Source organism: Onychostruthus taczanowskii, unplaced genomic scaffold, assembly GCF_017590055.1.
Source record: "Onychostruthus taczanowskii isolate IOZ18803 unplaced genomic scaffold, ASM1759005v1 scaffold159, whole genome shotgun sequence".
NCBI lineage: Eukaryota > Metazoa > Chordata > Aves > Passeriformes > Passeridae > Onychostruthus > Onychostruthus taczanowskii.
The window spans coordinates 523707-548820 of NW_024498784.1; the positions used below are offsets into that span (position 1 = coordinate 523707).

The following is a 25114-nucleotide window of genomic DNA, read 5'->3' on the forward strand; positions in this document are numbered from 1 at the left end:
TAGGGGTGTTTGCGGAGAGGTGTCATCGCTTGCTCCTGTCGTGACTTGGCTTTTTTTCCCACTGAGGCACGGCACGAATGCGGCATAAAGCCAGGAAAGTGCCTGTGAGGAGGGAACGGAGCGGGGGGAGGGAGGGAGGCAGCAGCGCCCCTCGAGCCCGCGGGGGTCGGATACAGCCCCAGACCCTCTCCCGGCGGTTCAGCTCCGCCGCCTTCCTTCGTGCCTTTGCTTATCTGCAAAGAAGGGGCAGGGGAAGAGGAAAGATGGCCAGCAAGGGGCGAAAAATAAATCAATTGCTATTTTTCATCTTTGACAAAGTAATTAAGACTCGCTCGTCCGCTCCACGGGCCGCGGAGGGGGCGGGCAGCCCTTTCCCGCGGAGGGGGCACCGCTCGCAGGGGTCCCCAGGGGCTCCTTCGGGGAAGAGAAGCGATGTCTTCCCTTCGGTTGGAAAGACCGTGACCCTCCCCACGCAGCCGCCCTCCCTCCCAGATTTCCCTTTGGAAAGGAAACAGGGATCCCTCCAGGCAGAGGAGTCTCTCGTCGGGGGCGGGTGACTTCTTCAGAGCCCCGAGGGAGGGAGGAAGGAAGGCAGGGTTGTTCGGGATTAAGGAACAGACAGCTTCTGTTCCTCAATCCCTGGTACCGATGTGGGCTGCGAGGGTGGTTCGCCTGCCGGACAGGCGTTCGGGAGCGACGATGACAAGAGGCTCAGAAAAATCATTTGAATGAACCTGACGGCTGCTAGCTGGGGCGCTAAACCCCCACATTGGAGAGATTTGGTTTGGTTTCGTAAAGAAACGTAAATCCAAACTCGGAGTTTGGACCAAAGCAAGTGTTTCCATCCCAAATCGCGTGTGAGAAGGCAGGGGCAGTAGGGAGCTGGGCTGGGCGGCCCCAGGGGCCGGGCACGGACGGGTAGGACAAAGGAAAATGTTTGAAAACCGAGCTGTGTTACTCCGTGGGTCTCCCTCTTGACCAAGAATGGATCCCTGGCTCCGGTGCTCAGCGAGAGCCGCCGGCCGTGCCACTCCCTCCCAGAGTTTTCCCTGGGATACAGAGGAAGGAGAGGTGCTCTTGACTTTTCAGAAAGTAGAGGAGATCGACTCCCTTTTTCCAGGGGTGATTCTTCGATTTCACGTTTTAATGCTGATGGCGAAAGCAAAAATATAACTTGGAAAAGAACTTGAAGAGTGAGTTTTCCGATTTTTGGAAAAACAAAATAAGTCAACCAAATGACTCTAGAAGACGTTTAGAGGTCTTCCCGAGCAAAATATCTCTTGGATTACTGTCTTGTCCCTTTCAATTCGGCCCGTGCCTTTAGAAGCATTAATGTAACTGGAGGTCAGCACGGCTGAGCCAACGACCCGATCGCTCTGCGGCTGGAGGATGCCTCGAGAAGGAAATGCTGCAAAACACCACCAGCTTCTCCCACGCCCTACTAAAACCAGCTTCTGTGAGCGCCCCTCGACTCCTCAACAGACCCGCGGAAAGTACATGGAATCACAGAATGGTTTGGCTTGGAAAGGGTCTTAAGTTCATCCAGCTCCCCTCCGCTCCTGCCGTGGGCGGGGACACCTACCCCGAGACCAGGTTCCTGTTCTGCGTGACAGAACAGAGGCAGAAAAGTGACTTTAAAGACAGGAACGTGCAACAATCTACAGACAGTGTGTGTAAAGATACCTGTATGTGCATACAGTAATTATATACCTATGGTATAGGTAACCCCCGGTATCTATACCTATCTCGAAGATGTGCGAAGCAACATCACAAGTTAACGAGCTGCGCTGCGAATGCGCTCTGCAGCTCTGCTGGGAGCCAAAAAGCATTTTTCAGCTGCGAGGCGAAAAGCGATTTTCGCCGTTCTGCTTTGCTGGCCCCCAGCTCCTCGGTTTCCGTGGGGCTGTCAATAATCGTGGCAGTGAGTTTCAGCTGCCGCCGCAGTGCCGAGCTGCGAGGGGGCAGCGGGGCCGCAGCTCGGCCGCGGCGCTGGAACAAAGCTGCCCTGTCCCTGCCGGGGCGGCCGCTCCGGGTGGCACCGCGCAGCCAGAGGCTCCGCAGCACTGGCTGGGCCACTGCGAATTTTGTGTTTACTTCCTCCTCCGAAACAAATGCTCGTAACCCGTAAAAGCAAGGACGCAGGAGAAACGTGCGTGATGCTGGCGAGTTCAGCCCCCCACCCCTGCATAGGCGCACGCTCCACTCTGCTTACGCTAAAATGTGAAATACTCTCCGGAGAAGCTGACACCAGCAGGGTCTATGCGGATGAACAGCGTCGCTGACGCTGAAACAACTGGGAAGGTTGCGTAGGGAGCATCCCGGTTCGCCAATGCGCTTTTTTTTTTTTTTTTTTTTTTTTTTTTTTTTTTTTCCGGTCAGCATGAACAAAATTATCTTGTGCTTAACAGATCTTTGAGAAAGCCTCTCAAGTAGCAAATCACAGCTACAAGAGGTGATTAGGTGTGAAACACTTCGTTGCAAAAACGATTGTCAGTCAACACCTGACTTTTAATGACGAATAATTCCTCCCCCAATAATCAAACATAAACGCTTTGATGGGTGAGGGAAGAGCACCAGTAACTTCAGGGTTGTTGCCGTCATTTTTGCTCCCACTTAACTGCCCTTCAGATAGTTTTGATGAAAGAGAAGCTTGTTTTCTTGTGTGTATCGTTTAAATTTAATTGAAGTTTCCCCCATGAGGCACAGTAAAAATAAACAATACAATGCAATTTCGTGCAACGAGACCAAGAAAGACACAATTTAAATGTATTTGTGTACCTTATACATAGTGAGCTTCTCACTCCGTGTATAGGTATGTGGTTAGACACAAAACTGATAATTTTTATGTTTTTATTTTTATATCCATGTATATGGATATATGAATTGATAACGTATATAAACAAGCTATTATGACATCTGATCTGTGAACTGCAGAAATGCAGATTTTAAAAAGGGAGCTGGATTGCACTACAATAAGAGGGAGGAGGAAGAGGAGTAGAATGGAAGGCTTGTCCCCTTTTCTCTCTTGCCTTGGGTGCAGTAGTACGTGTTTCTCACATGTTCCCTCTAATTACCAGAAGAAAGTTCTGCCGTGCTCAGGCTGGCTTTGGTTTAGTAATCAGCCCCCATATGAGTCACAGGGAACACGCAATGCCACTGCCGCGTGAGTGACAGCCAGCCGGCACTCCGGCTTCTCGGTGTCCCTTTAAAATCTGAAACCAATGGTAATGATTTATCAAACCCTTATTATCAAGAAAATGTCACACGAAGGGCACCTTGCTATGCACTGACGCAAACCCAGTCTTTCCCAAGGAAGTATAGAAAGCTTTGCTCTGAACTGGGCAAAATCCAGTCTGACAATTGCCTGTACTGCTCCTTTCACCTCTATCGGCTCGATCTGTGGCTATTTAAGGTATGGTAAGTGCTTGATTTTTTCTCTTCGATGCCGAGAAGAGCCGGAGGCGGTGGCGGACGGGGAGCTGTCCGCGGTGCTGCCGGCGGAGCCAGCGCGGAGCCTCCCGCGAACGGGGTAGGGATGCTGCAGGGGAGAGGGCGAGCACGGGGAAAGCGGTGGTACCCCAAAATGCCCTCATTTAGTGACGGAGTTCCTGCAGACTTTATGCCTGGTGTCGGGAGAGTGGGATTACTATGGAGAGAAAACTTGTGGCGGAAATGGTGACGGGGAGTTTTGTGAGACACTGGAAAAAGAAAGGGTATACGTAAATCTAACATTAAACTGATGGAAAAGGTAAGGTTCGCCTGCAGGTTGCTTAATGTATAAAATGAAGATACATTTTAAATTGTAGTTTTAAACTGGAGGGAAATGTAGAGGTGAGTGTGAGAGTGTCGCCAGTAATCTATCTAATAGGGGATAGGGGAAGCTTAAATAAAATCTTTAGCATTATGTGAGTCGGAAACATAAGAAAAAGAATAGGGGAAAGCTACTGTTAGTGGCGTTAATAATCCCACTGTGGCGGTGCGGTTATGTTTTGAGGGTTTATTTTGCAAAAAGCCATCTTGCTGGCGGGCTTTGAAGTGTAGTAGCCAGCTCAGAAATCTTCACCAGCACTATTTCACTTGTTTTTTAACATCCCCGGTTGCCTACAGGGCAGCTTGCCTCTTGCTCATATATATTAAAAAAAAAAAAAAAAAAAAAAGCCGAACTGCATTGTTGAATGACAGAAAGGAAATGGGGCGTAAAATTAAAGAATCTTTCTACACTGGTGATAGGGAAAGGAGCATCCCACAGTCGTGATGTGAAATCTAACGAGGTCTGGCGGCGCAGTGCTGTATAAACACTTATTTAAACTTGAATTACTGGTTTGCAGATGCTGGTGTTGTTTTTTGTTTGAGGTTTGTTGTTTGGTGGTTTTTGGCGGGGGGGTGGTGTGCACTGTACTCTTTTTTCCCCCAGAGTATTAACGTTGAATGGGAGGGCAAGCGGGCGAGCCGTGGCTCCTCGAAATTCTGCAACACTCCTGTATCCCGATTTTCTGGCGCATGCGTTTCCTGCACGAGGACAAAAATTCGTATAATCTCCGCAGTGCCAACACTTTTTTTTTTTCCTCTTCTTCTCCTTTTGGTAAAATATGTGACGTTCTCATTTTAGGATTACGCCAGTCAAAGAGATATGAGCAAGCAGCTTGTGAACAATCCTGAAGCGGTGGCTCCCGGACCCACCGAAGGTGCGGGAGCTGTAAGAAGCGGCCCCGAGAATGAGCCGCAAAACGCCCTTCCGCAAGCTCCCGCCGCCTCCGCCAGGCTTCCCCGGTCACTCTCGAACGACAGCAAAACCTTTCTCTCCGAAGAAGCGAAACCAAATGAGTTTGAGAGGACCAAAGTCGGGATCTGCAAGCTCAGCAGCACCCCGGTGCAAGCCAACTCCACGCTCCGGAGGGAATCTGTGGAAACCTTTCCCTGCAAGCCGAGCCCCGGGGCAGGGATTGCCGGGCAAGCTGCGATCCCTCATTGCAAAATTCCCGCTTTGCAAAGCACAGACGGGGACGCTACTCTGAGCCCTGGTAAGAGCACACTGGAGCAAAACAACGCCAAGGGCGCCTGGGTGACCTTGAGCCAGAGCACGGTGGTGCTGGGCACAGATGGCAACACTTCTGTTCTTCCTGGCAGAGTGGAGGGGGTGAGTTGTCTCCTTACAGGTTTTCCTTCCCCATCTTCAGTTTGTGGGAGGTCTTTGCCACTCGGCACCGACTTGGTGCAGATGAGTCAGGGATGGGCCTGTGCCGCAGTGAGGAGGGAAGGAAGAAGGGGAGAAAGGACCTTAGATCCGGTGCTGTAGTGCTGGCGAGTGCTAATGGCATAATAGCGGTACAAACGAGCATCCGGTGCAATTCCAGTTGGTTCCTGGGCCGTGCCCGTGGATGCACCACGGCTCTGACCCGCCGTGCGCACATCCTTACACGCCTCAGCACGAGGTCTGGTCCTGTCCCCAGCAGCACACGTGAAGGGTGCCTTGTCCTTCACCTCCTCAGGCTTGTGCCTCGGACTCCATAACCAAAAATTGGGCGAAATAAAGCAGCCCAATGCCATAAGAGGTCCTCGGGAGGGGATGCTGCCGGTGGTGCGAGGCCGAGAAGGTGCCGCTTTCCGCTCCCCACGCTGTCCCTCTCCTCCTGCCCATCCACATTTATCCTGGAAGCAGGTGGTGCTGGTGCGGTAAAAGCGATTTTTGCTTCTCCTGGCTGTGATGGGAACCGGCGGTCGGTCCTGACCCTCCGGAGACCACCGAGGTCTTCCATACCCAGGGGAGGCGATGGGACTTCCCTCACAACGGGGGATCAGGAGCCGGGCGACCCACCCCGAGTGCTCTGTGGAGGGCCATGCTTTAAACCCCTCTTTTGGGTACTTTTTTTTTTTTTTTTTAATAGAGGAGAGGCCTGGCAGCTGCGGCACGGGCGACAGAGGAGTGGGGACGGGAGGTTCCCCCGGCCCGGCTGCTGCTCCCAGGCCCTCTCTCCAGTGAAGCCGGCAGCACCGCCGTGCTTGTGTCTTAAAGTGGCTGGTTTCCCATCTCTCTCTTCTCTCCCCCCCCCCCTTTCCCCCCCCCCCCCTTTTAGGAAGACGATGTGGGGGATGAAAATAAAGCCCGAGGGAACTGGTCTAGCAAGCTGGATTTCATCCTCTCCATGGTGGGTTATGCAGTGGGGCTGGGCAATGTCTGGAGGTTCCCGTACCTGGCCTTTAAGAATGGGGGAGGTATGATGGATTTTTCCTGTCTCTCTACCTGCAGTACCGTATGGGTCTGAGCCAGTCCCGGCCTTTTTGGTGGGGAGAAACACGAGGGAAGCGGGGTGGGCGGCTTCCTATTGCCGGGCAGCCAGCCCCGGGCTGAGCCGAGATGCAGGAGCATCTTCAGACCATCAGACACTTGGTGAAATATTTGCCTGGCTTTTTTTGTTTGTTTGTTTGTTTGTGTTTGTGTGTGTGTGTGTATGTGGTTTTTGGTGTTTTTTTGTTTGGAGTTTTTTTGTTTGTTTGATTTTTGCGTTATTTTTGGCTTTGGGTTTTTTGGGTTTTTTTTTTGTTTTGTTTTTTTTTTTTTTTTTTTGGTGGTCACCTCTGAAAGCGGGAAAGCCCCGAAGAGATTTCCTTAAAAGGTAGCGCTTTCCTTAAAAACACCTGCAATTGGTGCTGGCCGGAGAGGGAGGAAAATGAAGAGGCGTGTTGAGCACAGGGGCAGGGCTCCGGAACCCCCTTCTCCTCGGTTACACACAGTCGGGTCTGAATCTGCAGTCGGTGGGATGGGGAAAGAGGAGGGACTCTAGAGTCGGGATAGCGACAAGAGGACGTTTGATCCCGAGTCTAGACATTCCGTTATTTCGTGAGGTTTGGGGGAATTGTTTTAAATCTCTCCATGATCCGATTGAAAAAATAATCGTTTGAAATAGAGGAGAGGAGAGTTGGAAGAGGGGCTATGCCGTTTATAGTTTACGAGGGGAAGAAGAAGAAGAAGTTTATTTGCAGAGGATCTCCTACCACAGGCTCTTACTTAAACGGAGAACCCGTGGATGTTACTGGATTAAACCCTTGCAGCTGTAAACCCCTTCCCTCTTCGAAAGGGCTCTCAGCTGACGGGAGTGCTGCTGTGATCATCGAAAACTCTTATGTAGAGCCCATAGCAGCCGTTTTCTGAGAGGAAAAAGGCAAATTTAAAGAACAATTTTAAAATTGTGAGCTTTTTTTTGTTTGTTTGTTTTTATTTTACACGTAGAAACATCTAAGTGGGAGGTGTTAAATACTCATTTAGCAATAATGAGTATTTACTGTCTGTAGAAAACGCTGGAAATGTAGAAAGCTGACACCCATCTTCCCCCTCCGCCCCTTCCTCCTGCCCCGTCGAGGTTGTCGCACCGGGAATCGATAACAAACCGAAAAATTTTAATAGAAAAATGTCTTGACGAAGTTGTCCCCAGTATCACGGGCTGATTCAGGTTGCTCTCTCTTCTCTCCCCCCGCCCCCCAAGGTGCGTTTCTCATCCCCTATTTGATGATGTTGGCTCTAGCTGGGATCCCCATTTTCTTCCTGGAAGTCTCCCTGGGGCAGTTTGCTAGTCAGGGCCCCGTGTCGGTCTGGAAAGCCATCCCCGCCCTGCAAGGTGAGCGGAGCAGGCGCCGGCCCGGTTTTGGGGAGCATGACCCGCACTCCGGCTCTCGCATGGCTTCAGCCGCCGCATGCCACGGGCGCTCGGCGGGCTGGGCCCCGGGGCCGCCCCTGCGCAGCGGGCTGGGGCTGGCACTGGCACTGGCGCTGGCACTGGCACTGGCGCTGTCGCTGTCCCCGTCCCCGTGCCGGAGGAAGCCGGCGCTTCGCTGCCGCCGGGCCCCGCTGCCGCCGCCAGCGTTAACGGCTTTTCCTCCTGTCCCTCTGTCTGTCCGCAGGCTGCGGCATCGCCATGCTGATCATCTCGGTGCTGATAGCCATTTATTACAATATTATCCTGTGCTACACGCTTTTCTACCTTTTCGCCTCCTTTGTGCCCGTGCTCCCCTGGGCTTCCTGTAACAACCCCTGGAACACGCCAGACTGTAAAGATAAAAACAAACTTTTGCTAGGTAAGTTGGGACACGCTTATACTCTTGTTTTATTTATGTTTTTGGTTTTATTTTAAAATTTGTGGCCGTGGTGGTTTTGCAGAGGTTTCTGCAGCTCAGCTGCGCCGCTGGGAGATGCCAGAGGAGACTGCGGGTGACCGCGGCCGGGAGAGGCTCCCAGCACTGGGAACGGTCTCTTCCCAAACTATTTTGAAGTGATCTGTATCCCATGGGCACTTCCCTCTACTTTTATTTAAAATTTTCCTTACCAAGCACAAATTAGATTTGTCAATTTAAATGCTTTAAAAATGTCGATTTTTTTTTTTTTTTCCCGTTCGGAGGAAAACTGTGTAGGCAACAAAATGCCACAGCTGGCAGCCTGGAGTGTCTGCTAAAGACGAATTATTTATCTTTAGAAAATCTTCTCTTTAACGAAAAAAAACCAAAAACCGTTTCTGCAAACGGTCCCAAATACACAATGACACAAAAAAATTTAACCTAGTTAACGACCTTGGAAAAAGTGTCGGCGACTGAACAAAAGTTCAAGTAATTAGGTGTGATCTAAGACATTTTTGTCATTTTACAACAACAATAACAAAAAATCCGTTTTATTTTTCTGTTTCCTCACCTCATTTCTTCCTAGATTCCTGCATTATTGGCGACCACCCAAAAATACAAATCAAGAACTCTACTTTCTGTATGAGTGCCTATCCAAATCTAACCATGGTTAACTTCACCAGAGAAGGAAACAAAACGTTTGTCAGTGGGAGTGAAGAATACTTCAAGTAAGATCTTTCTTTAGAAAAATTATGTTAATCTTTCTGTAAAATTCACTGGAACAGGCAACAACATGGCTTGGAGAACCAGAAATACAGTAGTGAATGGCAGCAAATGATGCTCTTTTTTTTGTACTCAGGAATGATGAGAGCTGAATTCCAACACTGGATCACTTGTTTTCTGCTCCTGTGGTGCTTAGCACAGCTGGGGTGTTGGCCCATGCCCGGCAGTTTTATCTACTACTGCAATGCAGATAAATAAAATAATACATGGTGAGAATCACTGGAACCATCCCGAGAAACTGCTGAGGACACTGAAGCAAAACAAAAAAGGAATTTGCGCTGAAATGCTGCCTGTGGTTTCTTTAATTTTTTTTTTTCCAAATTTTTTAAATTTCTTTTTTTCCCCTTATTCTTAGGTACTTTGTATTGAAGATTTCAGCAGGGATTGAATATCCTGGTGAGATTAGATGGCCCCTGGCATTATCTCTTTTCCTAGCCTGGGTGATTGTTTATGCCTCTCTTGCTAAAGGAATCAAGTCATCAGGAAAAGTAAGAAAAATATTGGTAATTGTACACTCACAAGAAAGCAGGGTGTTTGTTTTAGGGACTCACACTCTTGTTTAAGGGATGAATTACCGAAAATATTTTCAGCAAATGACTTTGTATTAATTGAAATGCCTTTTTCCTCTCTCTGTTTTCCTTCTAGTCAAAACAGAAACTATTTCTGTTCGACATTTTTTCTCTAACCTTCAATAAATTTAAAATGAGCTCTTCATCTGCACTCAGCAGAGGGATGGCACAAATGGTACTTTCCAGCCTTCCCTATTCTGTGTGGTGTTCATAAAAATTCTGCAATCGTCTCACGTTTCACTGGAATCCGGGAAATTTGGATGTAAATTAACACGTTAAGTAACATATTTTAAAATCGGGACTGAACTTTGAAAACTCAGTGTATGTATGTGTGTGTGTGTGTGTGTGAGCAACACAACTAGGTATTTCCTGGGATAAAGACAGTGGAAATGGAGACCTGAATTTTCTAGAGCTGGTCACAGAGTTCCAATTCGAAGCCATCCCTTTGCTTCTAGAAGCTGACTTCATCTCTTGGGAGGTCACTTGGCAATTAACAGGAAATCCAGCGACTCAGAGTGCCAAGTGAAAGTTGAGATTTTTTTCCCCCTTACCCTAGTGGATTAAGAAAAAATGTTTCATGAAAGGCAAGAGACTGGATAATAATGAGGGTTTGGATGTGGCAATGGTCTCTAAGCGACTCTTCGTGGCCGAGAAAAATATTGGCACTGATGTAAAAAAAAAATATTGATTCCTTGGTATTAGAACAGAAATCCTGTAATTATGTAGAAATTAGTTATGTATCTTGACTGTACAGAAATTCATCAGGGCAACTTTTGAAAGACCTCTTGAAACAACAAGAAAAGTTTGAAAAGCAGTTTCAAAAGTCACTTCAGCTCAGACCACAGGCTGAGGGAGGTGATTTTCCCGCTCTGCTCTGGTGAGGACCCACCTAGAGTCCTGTGTCCAGCTTTGGAGTCCACAACACAAGAAGGATCTCTTGGAATGAGTCCAGAGGAGGCCACAAAGGTGCCCAGAGGGCTGGAGCCCCTCTGCTATGGAAACAGGCTGAGGGACCTGGGGCTGCTCAACCTGGGGAAGAGAAAGGTTCAAGGAGACCTTCCAGCACATTCCACCACCTAAAGGGGCCCCAGCAGAGTTGGAGAGGGACTTGGGACAAGGACATGGATTGACAGGACAAGGGAAAATGGCTTCAAACTGACATAGGGAGGGTTTAGATTAGATATTAGGAAGAAAATCTCCTCTGTAAAGGGGGTGAGGTCCTGGCATGGGCTGCCCAGAGAAGCTGTGGCTGCCTCATCCCCAGAAATGTTCAAGGCCAGATTGGGCTGGGTTTGGATCATCCTGGTCTAGGGGAAGGTGTCCCTGCCCATGGCAGAGGTTGGAATGAGGTGATCTTTCAGTTCCTTTCTAACCCAAACCACTCTATGATATAATTCCATCATGTGTTATGATACGATTCTGTTTTGTTTAGGACCAGATGTTGATGTGAAAAATATTTGAAATTATTTTGTGTTGAATGTAAAGCTTAACTGGACATGATCCAACCATTTTATTTGAACACAGAGAGAGCTGTGTTCTCGATAATTATTAAAACATTAAGCATACAGCCACTGTTGTGTATTTAGACATCATGATGATCAGGTCTGTCTAGCTAATTTCAGACTTTCCTTTTTTGAATTTGGACCATATCATTACTATCAGCATGGTGATATGTAATCATTAAGAGGTACAAACAGTGATAAAAATTCTTTAGGCTTTTTTTAGTTAAATACAGAAAAATATAGAAGAAAACTACAGTCATGTGTTACTGAATGGCACTTCTTATTTAATTTCCACTGAACTGTGATAGTTCACTCTGGAAAATTATCAAAAGTGGGATTTTCCTTTAGATTTAAATTCTTATTGTTCCTCTCCAGATGGAGAGAGGAACCCTCTTCCCTTCTCTGTCTAGAATTCCAGTTCTTACCACTGTTGGTATTAGTCCGGTTCCCTGCAGCAAGAAGAGCTGTAAAATTTCAGATTTCCAGGGAAATAACCCTGTTGTTTTCTTAGTTTATCCCCTGACTGCTGTCTCTGAGACTCAGTAATTGCCTTCTTCTGGCAATAGGGGCACTTACAGTTCCCCTCCTCTCCTGTTATCCAATCAGCCCTTTCAGTAACCTTTTCTCTGCTGCCCTGTGCAGGTTGTGTACTTCACAGCTACATTCCCCTACGTGGTTCTCATCATCCTTCTCATAAGAGGAGTAACTCTACCTGGAGCTGGAGATGGCATCTGGTACTTCATCACACCCAAGTGGGAGAAGCTGATTGATGCTATGGTGGGTTTGCTATTGCACTCAGAGCTGCTGGGGTGAATAAATCTCAGGTCTCTTGGGGTCTGCTGCAGGCATTTTTCACGTGCAGAGGTGGTGACTTGTTCTTCATCTTACATGGGTAAAGTATTATCTAGGGTCACTGGCAGAGAAAAACATCAGTATCTGATGCAGGTTTTCTCTCTTGACTTGTATTTTTTGTTTCTGAACGTATTTGAACTAATATGTATGAAACAATATAGTTTTTATATTTGTGTCTTCCATATACAGCAAGGTTTATAGTGTACTTTTATATGGACTCAACAAGAAAAGTGCTTCTTATTAAATGAGCCTGATGTATTTAGTGGCAGGATTTTGCTTTTAAATAATCTATTGACATCTATTGGTCTAAAAACCTTTCCTGAAGCCGATGCTATTTTCTTTCTTACTTAGGTTTGGAAGGATGCTGCCACTCAGATTTTCTTCTCCTTATCTGCTGCATGGGGAGGTCTAATTACCCTCTCTTCATACAACAAATTCCATAATAACTGCTACAGGTGTGTAAGACTGAAATAGTTATGTGTAATTAAACAGGTTTGTCCAAAATCAGTTATCTTTCATCTTCCAGAAATCTGGTTTGCAAGACCCCTATCTCTTGTCTTTTTCTCCCTTGTCTTTTTTTTCCTTGCTGTCCTTTTGTCCTTTTTTCCTCTCTTGTATTTTTTTTTCTCCTTTTCTCTTCTGTTTCCTTTTTTTTTTTTTTTTTTTTTTTTTTTTTTTTTTTTTTTTTTTGGTTGTTTTGTGTTTGTGTGTGTGTATGTGTTTTTCATTTACATTTAACCATTTTTGCTTTTGTGTATTTTTTCCTCCCCCCAGGTCCTAATCTACTAGTCTCAAGATGATAATTTAGGCTTATTAAAGTTCCTGCTGGCTCCCCACTTTCAGAATCAGGAGGCTGAGTCTGAAGGGCAGCCTGGGATGTGTCAAGAGCTGAGCAGTGAAACGGAATCACTTGGCAGCTCTGCTGAAGGACAGCCCACGAGTAGAGTGGGCTGAAAGTTGTGTTGTGAAACATGCAGAACTTTCACATAAATGGAAGTTGCAAGTTATTCTTACATCTTCTAAATGTTCTTCCTTTTTCCAGTTACTCTTACTGTGGTTTTACATGCAAAAAGATATTTCATGCTATGAAATCTAAAATCACTTATCTGAGAGCTATTTTTACATGGGAAAAAGTCATAGTGAATAATTTTTCATGCAAAAGGCTGCCAGCTAAAATGTCTGCAGATGGAAAACACGAAAGCAAGTGGCATTGGTGGAGTGCTTCCCTACTCTTTTACAGTTTTTGAAGTCAGTCTGAAGCAAGCCTTTATCCGATTCTTGCAATGCCAGAGGTGCTGATTGAGGACAGCCAGTAGCATGCAGAGGGACTCACCCAAGAGGATGCTCAAAAACTTTCCCCAATCAAGACTTCAAAGGAAACATTCCTTGGGATTTCCACTGCCATCTGCTATGGCTTCTAAGTACAGAATACAAAATACTTTAAAAAGAAATGTGAATGAGAATATTAAAAAGGAATTTCAAAAAGTATTTTATTAATGCTCAAAAGTAATTTAATGAAATTATCCCAAAATATGGATGAAAGCTAACAGTGTTGCATACACAGTAACTCCCACCCAGCAATCCTTTGGGTCCTGTTTTTGAAAATGCTATTCCTGATCCTTTTTTTTTTAAATGAATAGTTACAATCAAAATATCAGGGGGAAAATGGAGGAAGCATCATGCTACCTTTCTGCACTAATTTAACAATCTTTTGTGGAGTTTGGAAGATTGTAATGAAAATTTTGAAGGGAATACATCGTAATGAAGTATAAAAATATCAGAGTTCTAGTATCAAATACATGCTTTACCTGAGTTAGGGAGGAATATAAGAGACCTAAGTAGAAATAATTAGAAAAGCTTAGTTACTCCCAATGTTTTAAATTTTACAACACAACCTTGAAAATTGAAATGAAGCATGACTATTTTCTCTTTCAATTTCTATATTCATTACATTTTAATACATCAATTGTAATTTTCAGTTACATATTAATTTTAAACATTGTCCAAAATCTATAATTTCAGTAAATTTATATAAATTGACTTCATAATGAATACCTGAAATATTTCAAACCTAGCTAGGTTTTGGAAGGAGGTTAACACATGATGATTCCAAACAGCACACTGCCATTTTTTTTCTGCAGACCCAAGGAATTAACAAAATCATTCCTGTTAAGACATGCTCTGTGGGACATTCTAGAAGTTTGCCAGCTCAGTGAGGTTCTTTGACAGCTTTTCAAGTTGTGTTTCATTTTCTTCCTGACAAAAAAAAAAAAAAAAAAAGAATAAACAGTTCTAGCCAACATAAACCCCCTAAACATTTAAAGTGAGGGATTTTATTTTCTGAAGACAAAGTAGTTTATGGGGAAGTTCTCTGGACATGCATATTAAAAGAAAAGTCCTACCTAGAATGTAGTAACTATGCATGCGGCTCATGAGGGCTGGTTTGCTGTCAAGTCTTGAAATATCCAGCATAGTAAGACGTTCGGCTATAGATTTCTTGAGATTCCTTTGATAATAACAACCATGGAAAAATGTTCCAAGGAATCCTCCCTCTACAGATAGGAAGGTGATTGAGCAAGATCTGCAGTGTACAGAAAGCTTAACCCTGGAATTTTGTGTATGAGGACAAGGAGGAAAAGACAAAAATCATCTCACCTGGACAGCAGTAGCTTGTCCATACCTAATATGGAGAGCAGATATCCTTGTCAGGCAAAGAGTTAAAGAATGTGTTACAAATCAAGTCACCATGGCTGTTTCTCTTCTTCAGAGAGGACAAGAGCAGATGTGCTTGCCCTTCTGAACGGCCTGTGGTTCCTACACAGCACATGGGTGATGGAAGCTTGCAGGGCTGATTCCTGGTGCTGCTGTGGAGACTTCTGTGCTCTCTGATAAGCATCAAATGCACCTGATGAGTGTAAAAGTGTGCCTTCACCAGCATCCCCACGAGATGTGTGTGCTGATGAGAAACTATTGAAATACATATACAAAACTTTCCTTGTGTATATCCCAACAGGCTTCTTGTGCTCTCTTTGCAGGGACACATTGATAGTCACGTGTACCAACAGTGCCACAAGTATATTTGCAGGCTTTGTCATCTTCTCCGTTATTGGCTTCATGGCAAATGAACTCAAAGTGAATATTGAAGCTGTGGCAGACCAAGGTAGGGCTCACTGGCATTTATTACTTAGACAGGCACTCTGTGGCACTTCCAGCTCTGTTATTAATGATCACAGATATATGATATATGATCAGTATAATTGATATTGGAGGTGGGAATGATGGCTTCAAACTTGTGTGGATTACTAAACCACATGTAGCCGTTTCTCAGCAGGAGGAGGTAGCCTGGGAAATCAAGGTTTTAGTTAAAGCCTCTTAATTACTTGTTTGGTAAGAGAAGGAAGGAAGTTGAGACTCATTTTACACCTTTGTGTAAATGGCAGATGGAGGGTAGGGTGGGATGGCCCCTTCATGTAGTCTAAGGGATTATTGACCTTCTCGTTGGTCTCTGCTGCTGTTTGCCAAATCCTCTTCAAGGTAAAAGTTATCTCTAGTGGTTGGAATTTTGGATAAGAGGAGGGTGGGAGAAATCTGGTGTGAGGGGTAGATTGTGCTTCTGAACTGTGGGGAGCAAGGAGATGCCTCCTTGTAGAAGTAACACATTTCTGAAGAACTGATTAGAACACCTTGGTTAGTGAAGAGAGGTGGTCATTAGTGGGGATCTGAAAGGTCTTAATTGGTAGAGCTGAGCATCACTAAGCCAACTAAACCTTAGCTCCAAGTGCCAGTCATTACTAGAACAACTCCAGGATGAGGACTCCACCACCTCTCTGGGCAGCTCATTCCAGTGTTTAACCACCCTTTCAGTGAAAAAAATCTTCCTGATTTCCAGCCTTAACCTCAGCTTGAACTGTGTCCTCTTGTCCTGTCCCTTGTTCCCTGGGAGCAGAGCCCAACCCCCACCTGGCTGCACCCTCCTCTCAGGGGTTTGTAGGAGTTTTAGGAGCAATGTTTACATTAATATTTTTGTTTTAGACTTTACCTCCATTCTGGAACAAACAACAAAAGCAGCCCCAAAATCTAAACCCCACTGCACTCACCAAAGTTATTTGTGAGGAGTTAGAGCTAAAGGAGCTGTGCTTGAGAGGAGCTGCAGAGGAAGCTCCAAAGAGACATAGAGAGGTGGGATGAGAGATGTGACTGCCAGGCACGGTGGAGGGAACACTTGCCTCAGCTGGTACATCTCTCTGGAGATGGTGAAATATTCAGCACAGGAGGTCAAAAAGTCTTTTCTGCTGAGTGCTTGGTGGTCTTGGAGTGAGCAACCAGTCCCAGGCAGGAGCTCTCTGTTCCCAGCTGTTCCAGGGGATGTGGAGAGGGCTGTGAGGGCATTTGTAAGAGCCTGTTCAGACAATGTAAAATTATTTGATGAGGGTGAGGCTTCGCTGCTCTCCATGACGGGGAAAAAAATTTAGTGACCTAATAGAATGAATGATGAATAGAATAATGAATTTGCAATAGGAAGAGAGTGAAGATTAAGGGTAATTGTGGACTGAGGTAGTGCATTGCATAACAGCAGCTAAGAGCTCAAGACCTTGTGAAAAGAACAGCTCTTGTCATTGCCTAATTATTATTTTTTTTTAAGACTAAAGTTGCATTTCTTTTTACAGTGAAGGAGAAAAAAGTCAAAATTATTATGAAGCATAATCTCCTTTCAAGTTTCCAAAACCTTGAATGAAAATGTTAATGGAAATACAAAGGGTTTTAAATTTTTTTTTTCTCAAAAAATAGTAATCTGAAAAACACAGTATTTTTTTTTTCATTTAGAATTTTCTTTTCAGGGAAAACTCATTTATGTAATGAACAAATAAAACATGGAGGGAAAGACAGTACAACCTTTTTTTGTTCTACTCTCTGATTAAGATCATAGTGTAGTTGAAAATTGTTATACCTTAAAATGAAAGTTCAAGATAATTTTACTTTTTAAGACATATAAATACTTGGAGTTTTTCTGGCTTTGATGCACTTTATAAAGAGTTCATACCCATCAAATCTTGGAAGATGGAAGGAATGGGAGCTTGCCTCCCTGTGACTATTTCCTGTGGTTGGATGCTACCAGGTGTGTGTTATCTAGGGGAACTATAAGGAGCTGACATGGAGACATGCTCATATTCTATAATTTAACTTTCCCTAAAGGCCTGATTAATGAGAATTCATTATTCTGAGACTTAATTAAACTTCTATATGCAGGCAGTGAGTTTAAGCAGAGTCCTTATCTCCAACAGTCAAGAAGAAATCCTTAATCAAGAGATTAAAGAAGCGTTTGTAAATATAACACAGCTTCTACATGCAAAAAGTAATTTTTTGCAGCACATTTTAAAGAAGCAGCACTTAGTCATGTACAGAGGTTTTTTTTTTTTGTTTTGTTTTGTTTTGTTTTGTTTTGTTTCTTTTACTGTGTTTTAAGTCTTGTATTTGCCTTTTGTTCAGAAGGAAGCCCAAGCACTGCACAAGTTGCCCAAGGAAATGATTTTTATGCTGCTGAGGTTGTATTTTTCTCAGTACATGAGCAAGCAGCAGTTCTCTCTGGAGCACAAGCAGCACGTGCAGCTGGATGAGCTGGGTTACAACGATCTAAAGTAGAAATGTCCAGGGCAGAGCGAGTGGGGAGCCCATTCTCTTGGCATGAGAACAACTTGGCTCATGGCATTTGTGTCTCACTTAGCAGGAAACATCTCTCAGAGTGCTTGAAGTGAGCATCCTTTCAGCTGGGATAAATTGAGAGGAAGTGCCACCTGCTGTAATGCTGCCACCACAGCCCTGCAGGCTTTGCTCCCAGGCAGATCTAAGCACTTACAAAAATACTCTTTCTTTATGACCAATAGAAATTAAAGCCCAATATATATAAAAAAACCACCACCACCACCACCACCAACCCACCTAAAAAACCCCCCAAAACAAAGAAACAGAAAGGATGGAAAATTCCTGATTTAGGCTTTAAAATGTTCCATGTCCTTATTTCTTGTGCTCTGCATTATTTCAGGTTTTCTTGTGGATTTTTTTAGAATCACGCTAGTTATTACCTTCTGTCTGGTATCAGGTCTGGGCATGTTTTATATTCTCTCCTCATTTAACCGTGTGGCAGTGAGTTGAAGAGGAGTATTTGCATTTCCATTCCTGTTGTAGCACTGAGGTGTGGACGTTTGCCATGGGTTGCTAATTGGCAGGGAAGTGGCAGGAATTTGATCACAGAGCAGGACAGAAATATTGTTGAAGTGTGCATTCTTTGCTAATTTTTAAAAAAATTTGGATCAGTAGGTTTTTATACTGGTTGAATATGCATTCTGCTTGGAAAGTTGGAATAAGTAAGTGATTTGAAATTTACAGTGTAAATAGAAATTAATCAGGTAAGGCTAAACTCTGTAATGTTTAAGCCTTTCTGTAAATAGGAAAGATTGAATCTGATAAGCTTTATTTTTCTTATTTCTTTCTAGGTCCTGGGATTGCTTTTGTGGTTTACCCAGAAGCCTTAACTAGGCTGCCCCTCTCTCCCTTCTGGGCTATAATATTCTTTTTGATGCTTCTAACTCTTGGATTAGACACCATGGTAAACTGCTTTTGTGTCCCAGTATTTTCCTTTTGATTTTCCTATTTCTTTGTTTGGAGGGCCATTAAATTGATTGCTATTTCCCATGTGAGCAGTGACTCATGAAAAAAGAGGAATGAAGTAAGGCCATCAATGCTGAAATTGTTTTGGCAGAGCTTTTGGCTGGGCATTTAACACCTAGGACTCAAACTACTCTATTACAATGTTTTATATGCAGCTGGACAACTTTGTGTGCACTGAAATGAACCCTTTTGTTTGTTTTTCAGTTCGCCACCATCGAGACTATTGTGACCTCCGTGTCAGATGAATTCCCCAAGTACTTACGTACGCACAAGGCACTCTTCACTCTGGGGTGCTGCGTGTCCTTCTTCATCATGGGATTTCCTATGATCACTCAGGTAATCACGCTGGCTTTGAGCATCACTGCCTGTCCCCAGTCCCCCTCTGGTGGCTGCTTTTCTCCTGCACAAGCTGCAAAATGTTTAGCTGAATTCTGCCACAAGCGACACATGCTGTGTCTGAAAACCTTATTTAAAAACAACCACAACAAAAAAAAAAAAAAAATGGATGCTCTGACTGAGATATACTTAAAAGATTTTGCTGTTCAAATCTTTCTGAGAATCAGGCCTTTAAAATTTTCCCTCGCCAAACATCTCCAAAATAGTAATATAAATTAAGTATTCAACCCACACTGACAGAGGGCAGGGTTAGATTAGACATTAGGAAGAAGCTGTGGCTGCCCCATCTCTGGAAGTGTCCAAGACCAGGCTGCACAGGGCTTGGAGCAACCTGGGACAGTGAGAGGTGTCCCTGCCCATGGCAGGGTGTTTGGAATGAAATAATTTTTAAGGTTTCTTCCAACCCAACCCATTCTATGAATAAAGGAAAAAAAAAAAACCAAAGAATTTTGAGTGTTATATAAATATGCATACCTCTTTTGAGTGCCTTTCCTCTGAGATTAGACATATACTGATAGTCTTGGCAAATTGTGGATTTATTACTGGAATTCCCATCTACTACTACTACTGATAAACTTCAGTGGCTTCTTCACTAATACCTTCAGCAACATATAATTTGAGATGAGATCTTATATATAAGATGAGAGGACAGAATCTTAGTATTTTATCCACTCTTTCACCCCTTTTTTCTTTCTTTTCTTCCCCCTTACCTCATCACCTACTTGGCCAACTTTGCTGTTCTAATGCCCAGGAAGGATTCAGTCCTTTATTCATTTGAATTATGCTGCTTAATTCCATCACGGAGACAGGATATTAAATCCTTTCCAAACAGATGAACTGGATTCATTATTATGGTAGTTCTGCTTCCAATGGCGATTTTGCTTTTGTCATAGTATTATGTGGTTTGAGACACTGCAGGTGGAAGGTTTGATCACAGTTCAGTCCTTAATCTTAAAGGACTGAATTCAAAGTCTTCCCAAGCTGTCCTAGCTAGCAGAATCAGGTGTACCCTCTGCTTTTTTCTTGTTGGATTTGATATTCATTCAGCCAGAAGGAAGAGTCTATAGCACAGCATGAGCCTGTGCCCAGTTGATGTGTGGATGCTGCCTAGGGTCCTGTTCCTCTCCAATCTGCCTGCCTCAATGCCATGAGTAATGTTTTCTCTTTCTTTCCTTAGGGTGGAATGTATATGTTGCAGCTTGTGGACACCTATGCAGCCTCTTACTCTCTTGTCATTATTGCCATCTTTGAGCTTGTTGGAGTTTCCTATATCTATGGTAAGAAAAAACATTATGGGACAGCCTATGTCAAAGCAACATTTTAGAAAGTGATAAAGTGAAATTCTTAAGGAAAGGAGTATTTTTTTTCTCTGTAATAAAAGCCCCAAAACACTCTTAGTTTGGACAGAAGCATGTCAGGACTTCAGGACACCTTTAAATGCATGTATTCAAACGACTTTCAGTCTCAAGTAATTTTCCACCAATAGCTCAAAGATATGAGAATAGACCAAACATTTACTGATACTTTTCCAGAGGTGCTTTTGTGCTTCAACAGTTTTAGGGACAGAGACCTCCTGAGACAATAGAGGTATCTTTTAGGGTGACCCTAGCTGGATGCCAGGCATCCACCAGAGCTGCTCTATCACTGCCTTCTGCAACTGGCAGGGGAGAGAAAATATAACAAATGTTCATGGGATGAGATGAGAACTGAGACAGATTGTTCAATCAAAACAGACTCAATTTGGAGATATTAATTGCACTTATTGCTAAGAAAAACAGAGCAGGAAAATTAGACAAAAATAAATCCTAAGAACACCTTACCCCCATCCTTCCCTCCTTCCCAGCTCTGTCTCATCCCCACAGGAGCGCAGGGAGATGGGGAATGGGAGTTATGGTCAGTTCATCACAGGTTGTTCCTGCTGCTGCTCAGGAGAGGAGTCCTTCCCCTCTGCCCCGGGATGGGGTTATTCCCACAGGACAGCTCTCCATGAACCTCTCTAGTAGGAGTCCATTTCATGAGCAGCAGTTGTCCATGAATGTCTGTAATGTCGGCCACTCTTCCATGGGGTGCAGTGCTTCAAGGACAGCCTGCTTCAGTGTGGGTCCCTCACAGGGTCACAGGTCCTACCAGGATGGACAGTCCCAGCATGGACTCCTCTCTCCATGGGTCTGCAGGTCCCTGCCAGGTCCCTGCTCCAGCATGGGCTTCCCACAGGTTCACAGCCTCCTTTGGGCATCCCCCTGCTCTGGTGTGGGCTCCTCCATGGGCTGCAGGTGGATCTGTGAATCCCTGTGCCCTCCATGGCTGCAGGGACACAGCTGCCTCACCAGGGGCTGCAGGGGAATCTCAGCTCCAGTGCCTGGAGCAGCTCCTGCCCCTCCTCCTGCCCTGACATTGGTGTCTGTAAGGCTGTTCTCCTCACATGTTCTCACCCTGCTCTTCTCTGCTGAAATAACACTTGTGCAATAACTTTTTTTTTGGTCCTTTTAAAATCTGTAATCAGAGATGTTGCTACCATTCCTGATTGGCTCTGATTTAGCCAGTGGTGGGTCTGCCCTGGAGCCTCCAGGGATTGCCTCTGCCAGACACAGGGGAAGCTTTTACAGCTTCTCATAGAAACCACCCCTGTAGCCCCACTACTACCAAAATGTGTCCCTGCAAACCCAACACAGCATTTAACAACTTTTGAAGGCTTTTTCCCCATGTACACATCCAACTTCTCTTCTTCCTATTTGTCCATAATGTAGACTCAAGACTATGCAGCTACTCAGAATGATTAATTATCCACAGTGGTCACACCAGTGATATTGATCCACGTTGATGTACACTAAATTGTGAAGAACATCCTCAGTTAGTCTGAAATATGAAACAGTGCAATTACCACAAAGCTGCTGTAGTTACAACAATTGATACCAGCTGCTGATGTGCTCCCAAACTTGCCCAGTGTTTTCAGAGACTGATTCTTGGAAATGTGAAGATCTTCTCCCATACCATAAATAATTAATTTATGCCTGGAATGGAAGGCTGTTTCTGCCGTTGCTGTGGATGGGAATGAATAATATAGTTTAATCAGCTGGGCATAAAAATCCAAGATGTTCTGCTGAAACTGCTTGTGTAGCCACTGACTTTGGGTTCTGGCCCTTTTCACTGAATACTTGTATCTGCCTGTGTTGTGGAGTCCACTCTGTAACATAAGTGCTTTAAAATATAGCACAGGTTTCAAATGATGCAGAATTTAGTGCTCTTGCTTGAGAAATAAATGTTATAGGCAGGTCAGGGAATCAGCCCTTCTTTGTTTTTTCTGGTTCCATGGAAATTCAGCAGTGTATTTTAATCTCCGCCAACATCCAGTTCAGTATACCTGAGAGATTGGCTGCTCAGCCAGACATGACCTAGTGAGGAAATGTTACAGAATATTATGGAAATACTCAAAATACAGGGAGAAAAGTTGATTTAGGCCGGTCATGTTTTGGTTAAACAAAATTATTCGCTTTTTTTATGTCCCTGGAATGTAAATAATTTAATTAGAGTTGGTTTAAAGGTGAAATGAAACCCAGCTTCTCCAAAATCAATACAATTTCATAGGCAGTGATGAGTGGGGAGGCTTAAAAAGATTTTAAGGGTTTGCTGGGGATTTTTTTGCCTTCCTTCTCCTCACTTTGCTGACAGCATGCCTGAACCACCCTGTGCTAGATGCTTTCACTCTTCATGGCCACCAACAGCATCACCTGGTCTGTGTCAAATATTGCCCCCTTCAAAGCCATTGCTATTAGTGTGAAAGAGAAAATTCTGTGTTTAAAATATTTTAAATGTTTTAAAACCTACTTATATCTGTAAAATTTATTTGATCTGCATGGTTTTAAGTAAGGATGAAGGTAAATAGGGAGCAAGAATTGGCTCTGTTCCTCCTCTGAACACTGTGTGGCAGAAGCACTGCAAACCAGCCCTTGTGGAATGACATTTTATTAGGTTTGGAAGAAAAAACTGCTCTGGCCAGTGTTTGCTTTGCCCAGCAATTCTAGTGTCCCTTAAAACATTAACATTTATGAAAAGCATAAAATAAGTAGAAATAATAATAGCTCTGCAAAGGAAGGGCCTGAATAAATGAGAATTTTTTTTAGTGAGTTACTATTTCAGTGAAATCAGATGTGGAAAAGGTTTGACAAATTACCAATTATTCTTTATGTGCTTTTTGTGCAACTGATTGTTCATCAACAGATGTTTATAAAACCTTGGCTGCAATCTATTTTGAAGGAATTTACCCTTTGCTAGACTAAGGAGTTTAGTTTAAATAAAAAGGAAAGATTTACATTAAAATCATCACCTGTTTGACTAATGTACTAGAGCTACTTTTACTGTGCTAAAGCTACTTTTGTAAGGACTGGGCACAGAAACAATCTTGTGCATTTGTGATTTGTGTGTTGTAAATACAAGCAAAGCTGCTGCCCAGATTATATTCCTTCAAGAAGTGCTTAAAATTGGCATAATATATTTTCAAGGTCTGACAACTGCTGTTTTACACTCCACTGACACCTTTCTCTGTGCACTTGTACTCTTCATGGCAAGCAGGTTGGCACAACAGTGGCAGGTGCTTTTACGGTGAAATAAATTTGTCTTTAGCTCTTGTTACAAGTTCTGCTTGCTGAGCTTGCAGAGATTTTTAAATTAAAAAGAGACACACGTGGTTATTTCCTTGTGATCACTTATTTTTCAGTAGAGTCGGTGTTTTATAGTACAATCAAATGCACCTTTTTATTTCACACGCTGGTTTAGATGTTTATTCTCCAATTGTTGTTGATGATGAATTATTAATAAAGAACAGCTTAGAGGTGGGGGTATTAATTTAATCACCAGCATAATTCCCACTGTTGCATTTTGTAGCATGAAGCTAAAGACAAAAATCCCTGTGTTTGAGTGAAACACTGCTGGAAACCCAAAATACATGACGGAAACTTTGTTTATGATCCATCCAGAACTGTTTTTTGACAGTTTGTTTTTGGGAAGGTTCATTGTCAGAGTGAGTGGAAACTGCTGCTGTGTATTTGTAGGAAACATTAGTCATTTTGAACATTTCACCTGTAGCAGAATAGTGAAGCAGTTGTCTGGCTAGGTTTGCAGTCTCCTTTTAAATGGATTTTATATGTCAGCACTTATGAATACATCATTCTACTTCAAAGAGGGAAAAATCAGATATGGAATATCATGTGTTGTTTATTTCCTGAAGTTATTCAGCAGGCCTGACTGATCCGAGAGGGAGACAAGATTTACTAAGATCTGGGGAAAAAAATTGGTATTCTGTTAACTAAAATATCCTTTGCATTTTTTCTGTGGAACTTCCACTAGAAAGAGATAAGAGATGTGCAATCCCTCTGTTATATACCTTTGACTCCTGAATTGCTAATACTTAAGAGTGCCTTACACTGTGAATATCTACTGACCATTCCTAAAAGGAATTCCTTTTCAAATTTTTTTTTTTTTAATTGGAGTTTCAAACAAATATGTGCAGGTTTTCATGAAGCTAGCATGACTTTTGGAGGCAGTTGCAGCAGCAAGTGTGGCTGAAGTAGACACTTTAAATAAGATTTAAACTTTGTGGAAACACACATCAGCCTGTACCTTGTGCTGCTGCAATTGGTTTAAGGCCAGATCTGCTCCCAGCACAGCACAGGGATGGCTGCTGTGTGAGCACCTCCCTCACACTCACTGCAGGTGCTGCTCAGGTGACTAAAACACAGGGGCAAATCTCTCAATTGCAGCGAAAATCTCCTTTCGGGTCCATCACACGACGACCCTGGAGGTTCCCTTTTGTCCAGACATACAAACTTCTGTTACAAAGTGGAGAAGGACCCAATTAGTCAGACTGGTGCTGAAGTGCAGTGATTCCATCGGTCATAAAAATTACATGGATTTTACACAGAAGAGGCTTTCTGAAGAAGAAAATTTGTGGTAGTCAGTAAAAGAGAAAAAGAGGGAAAGAAATTACAGAAGGAAAAAAGTGACCTCTGAGTTACCTTGGCTCAGTTTTCTGTGCTTATATCCACCGCAGATTTTAATTTTCCCCCCTTCCCTAAATACAGTCCTTGCAGTACCATTTTCCTGTTTAATTTCTGTATTTTTCTTCTCTGTTCCTTATCATAACACAGTTCTTTAGCTTTTCTCTCACACGCTGTGTGTCTGAGCTGGGTTACTGTGTGCTCACCCTCTGAGCTGGCCTGCAGGGCTGCCAAACATCACTCAACC

At 43.8% G+C, this 25114-nt stretch overlaps 1 protein-coding gene across 1 annotated transcript in view; it reads left to right on the forward strand.

Annotated features, from left to right (window-relative positions):
• The first annotated feature begins 3442 nt into the window (after positions 1–3442).
• SLC6A5 (solute carrier family 6 member 5) overlaps positions 3443–25114 on the forward strand; it is a 28321-nt gene continuing 6649 nt past the window's right edge. Inside the window, exons 1-13 of the mRNA XM_041399208.1 lie at positions 3443–3529; positions 4610–5137; positions 6075–6213; positions 7482–7613; positions 7897–8070; positions 8693–8834; positions 9245–9377; positions 11603–11737; positions 12164–12267; positions 14848–14972; positions 18304–18416; positions 18683–18814; positions 20052–20151. Of these exons, the coding sequence (XP_041255142.1) occupies positions 3443–3529; positions 4610–5137; positions 6075–6213; positions 7482–7613; positions 7897–8070; positions 8693–8834; positions 9245–9377; positions 11603–11737; positions 12164–12267; positions 14848–14972; positions 18304–18416; positions 18683–18814; positions 20052–20151 (2044 nt within the window). The remainder of the gene's footprint in view (positions 3530–4609; positions 5138–6074; positions 6214–7481; positions 7614–7896; positions 8071–8692; positions 8835–9244; positions 9378–11602; positions 11738–12163; positions 12268–14847; positions 14973–18303; positions 18417–18682; positions 18815–20051; positions 20152–25114) is intronic.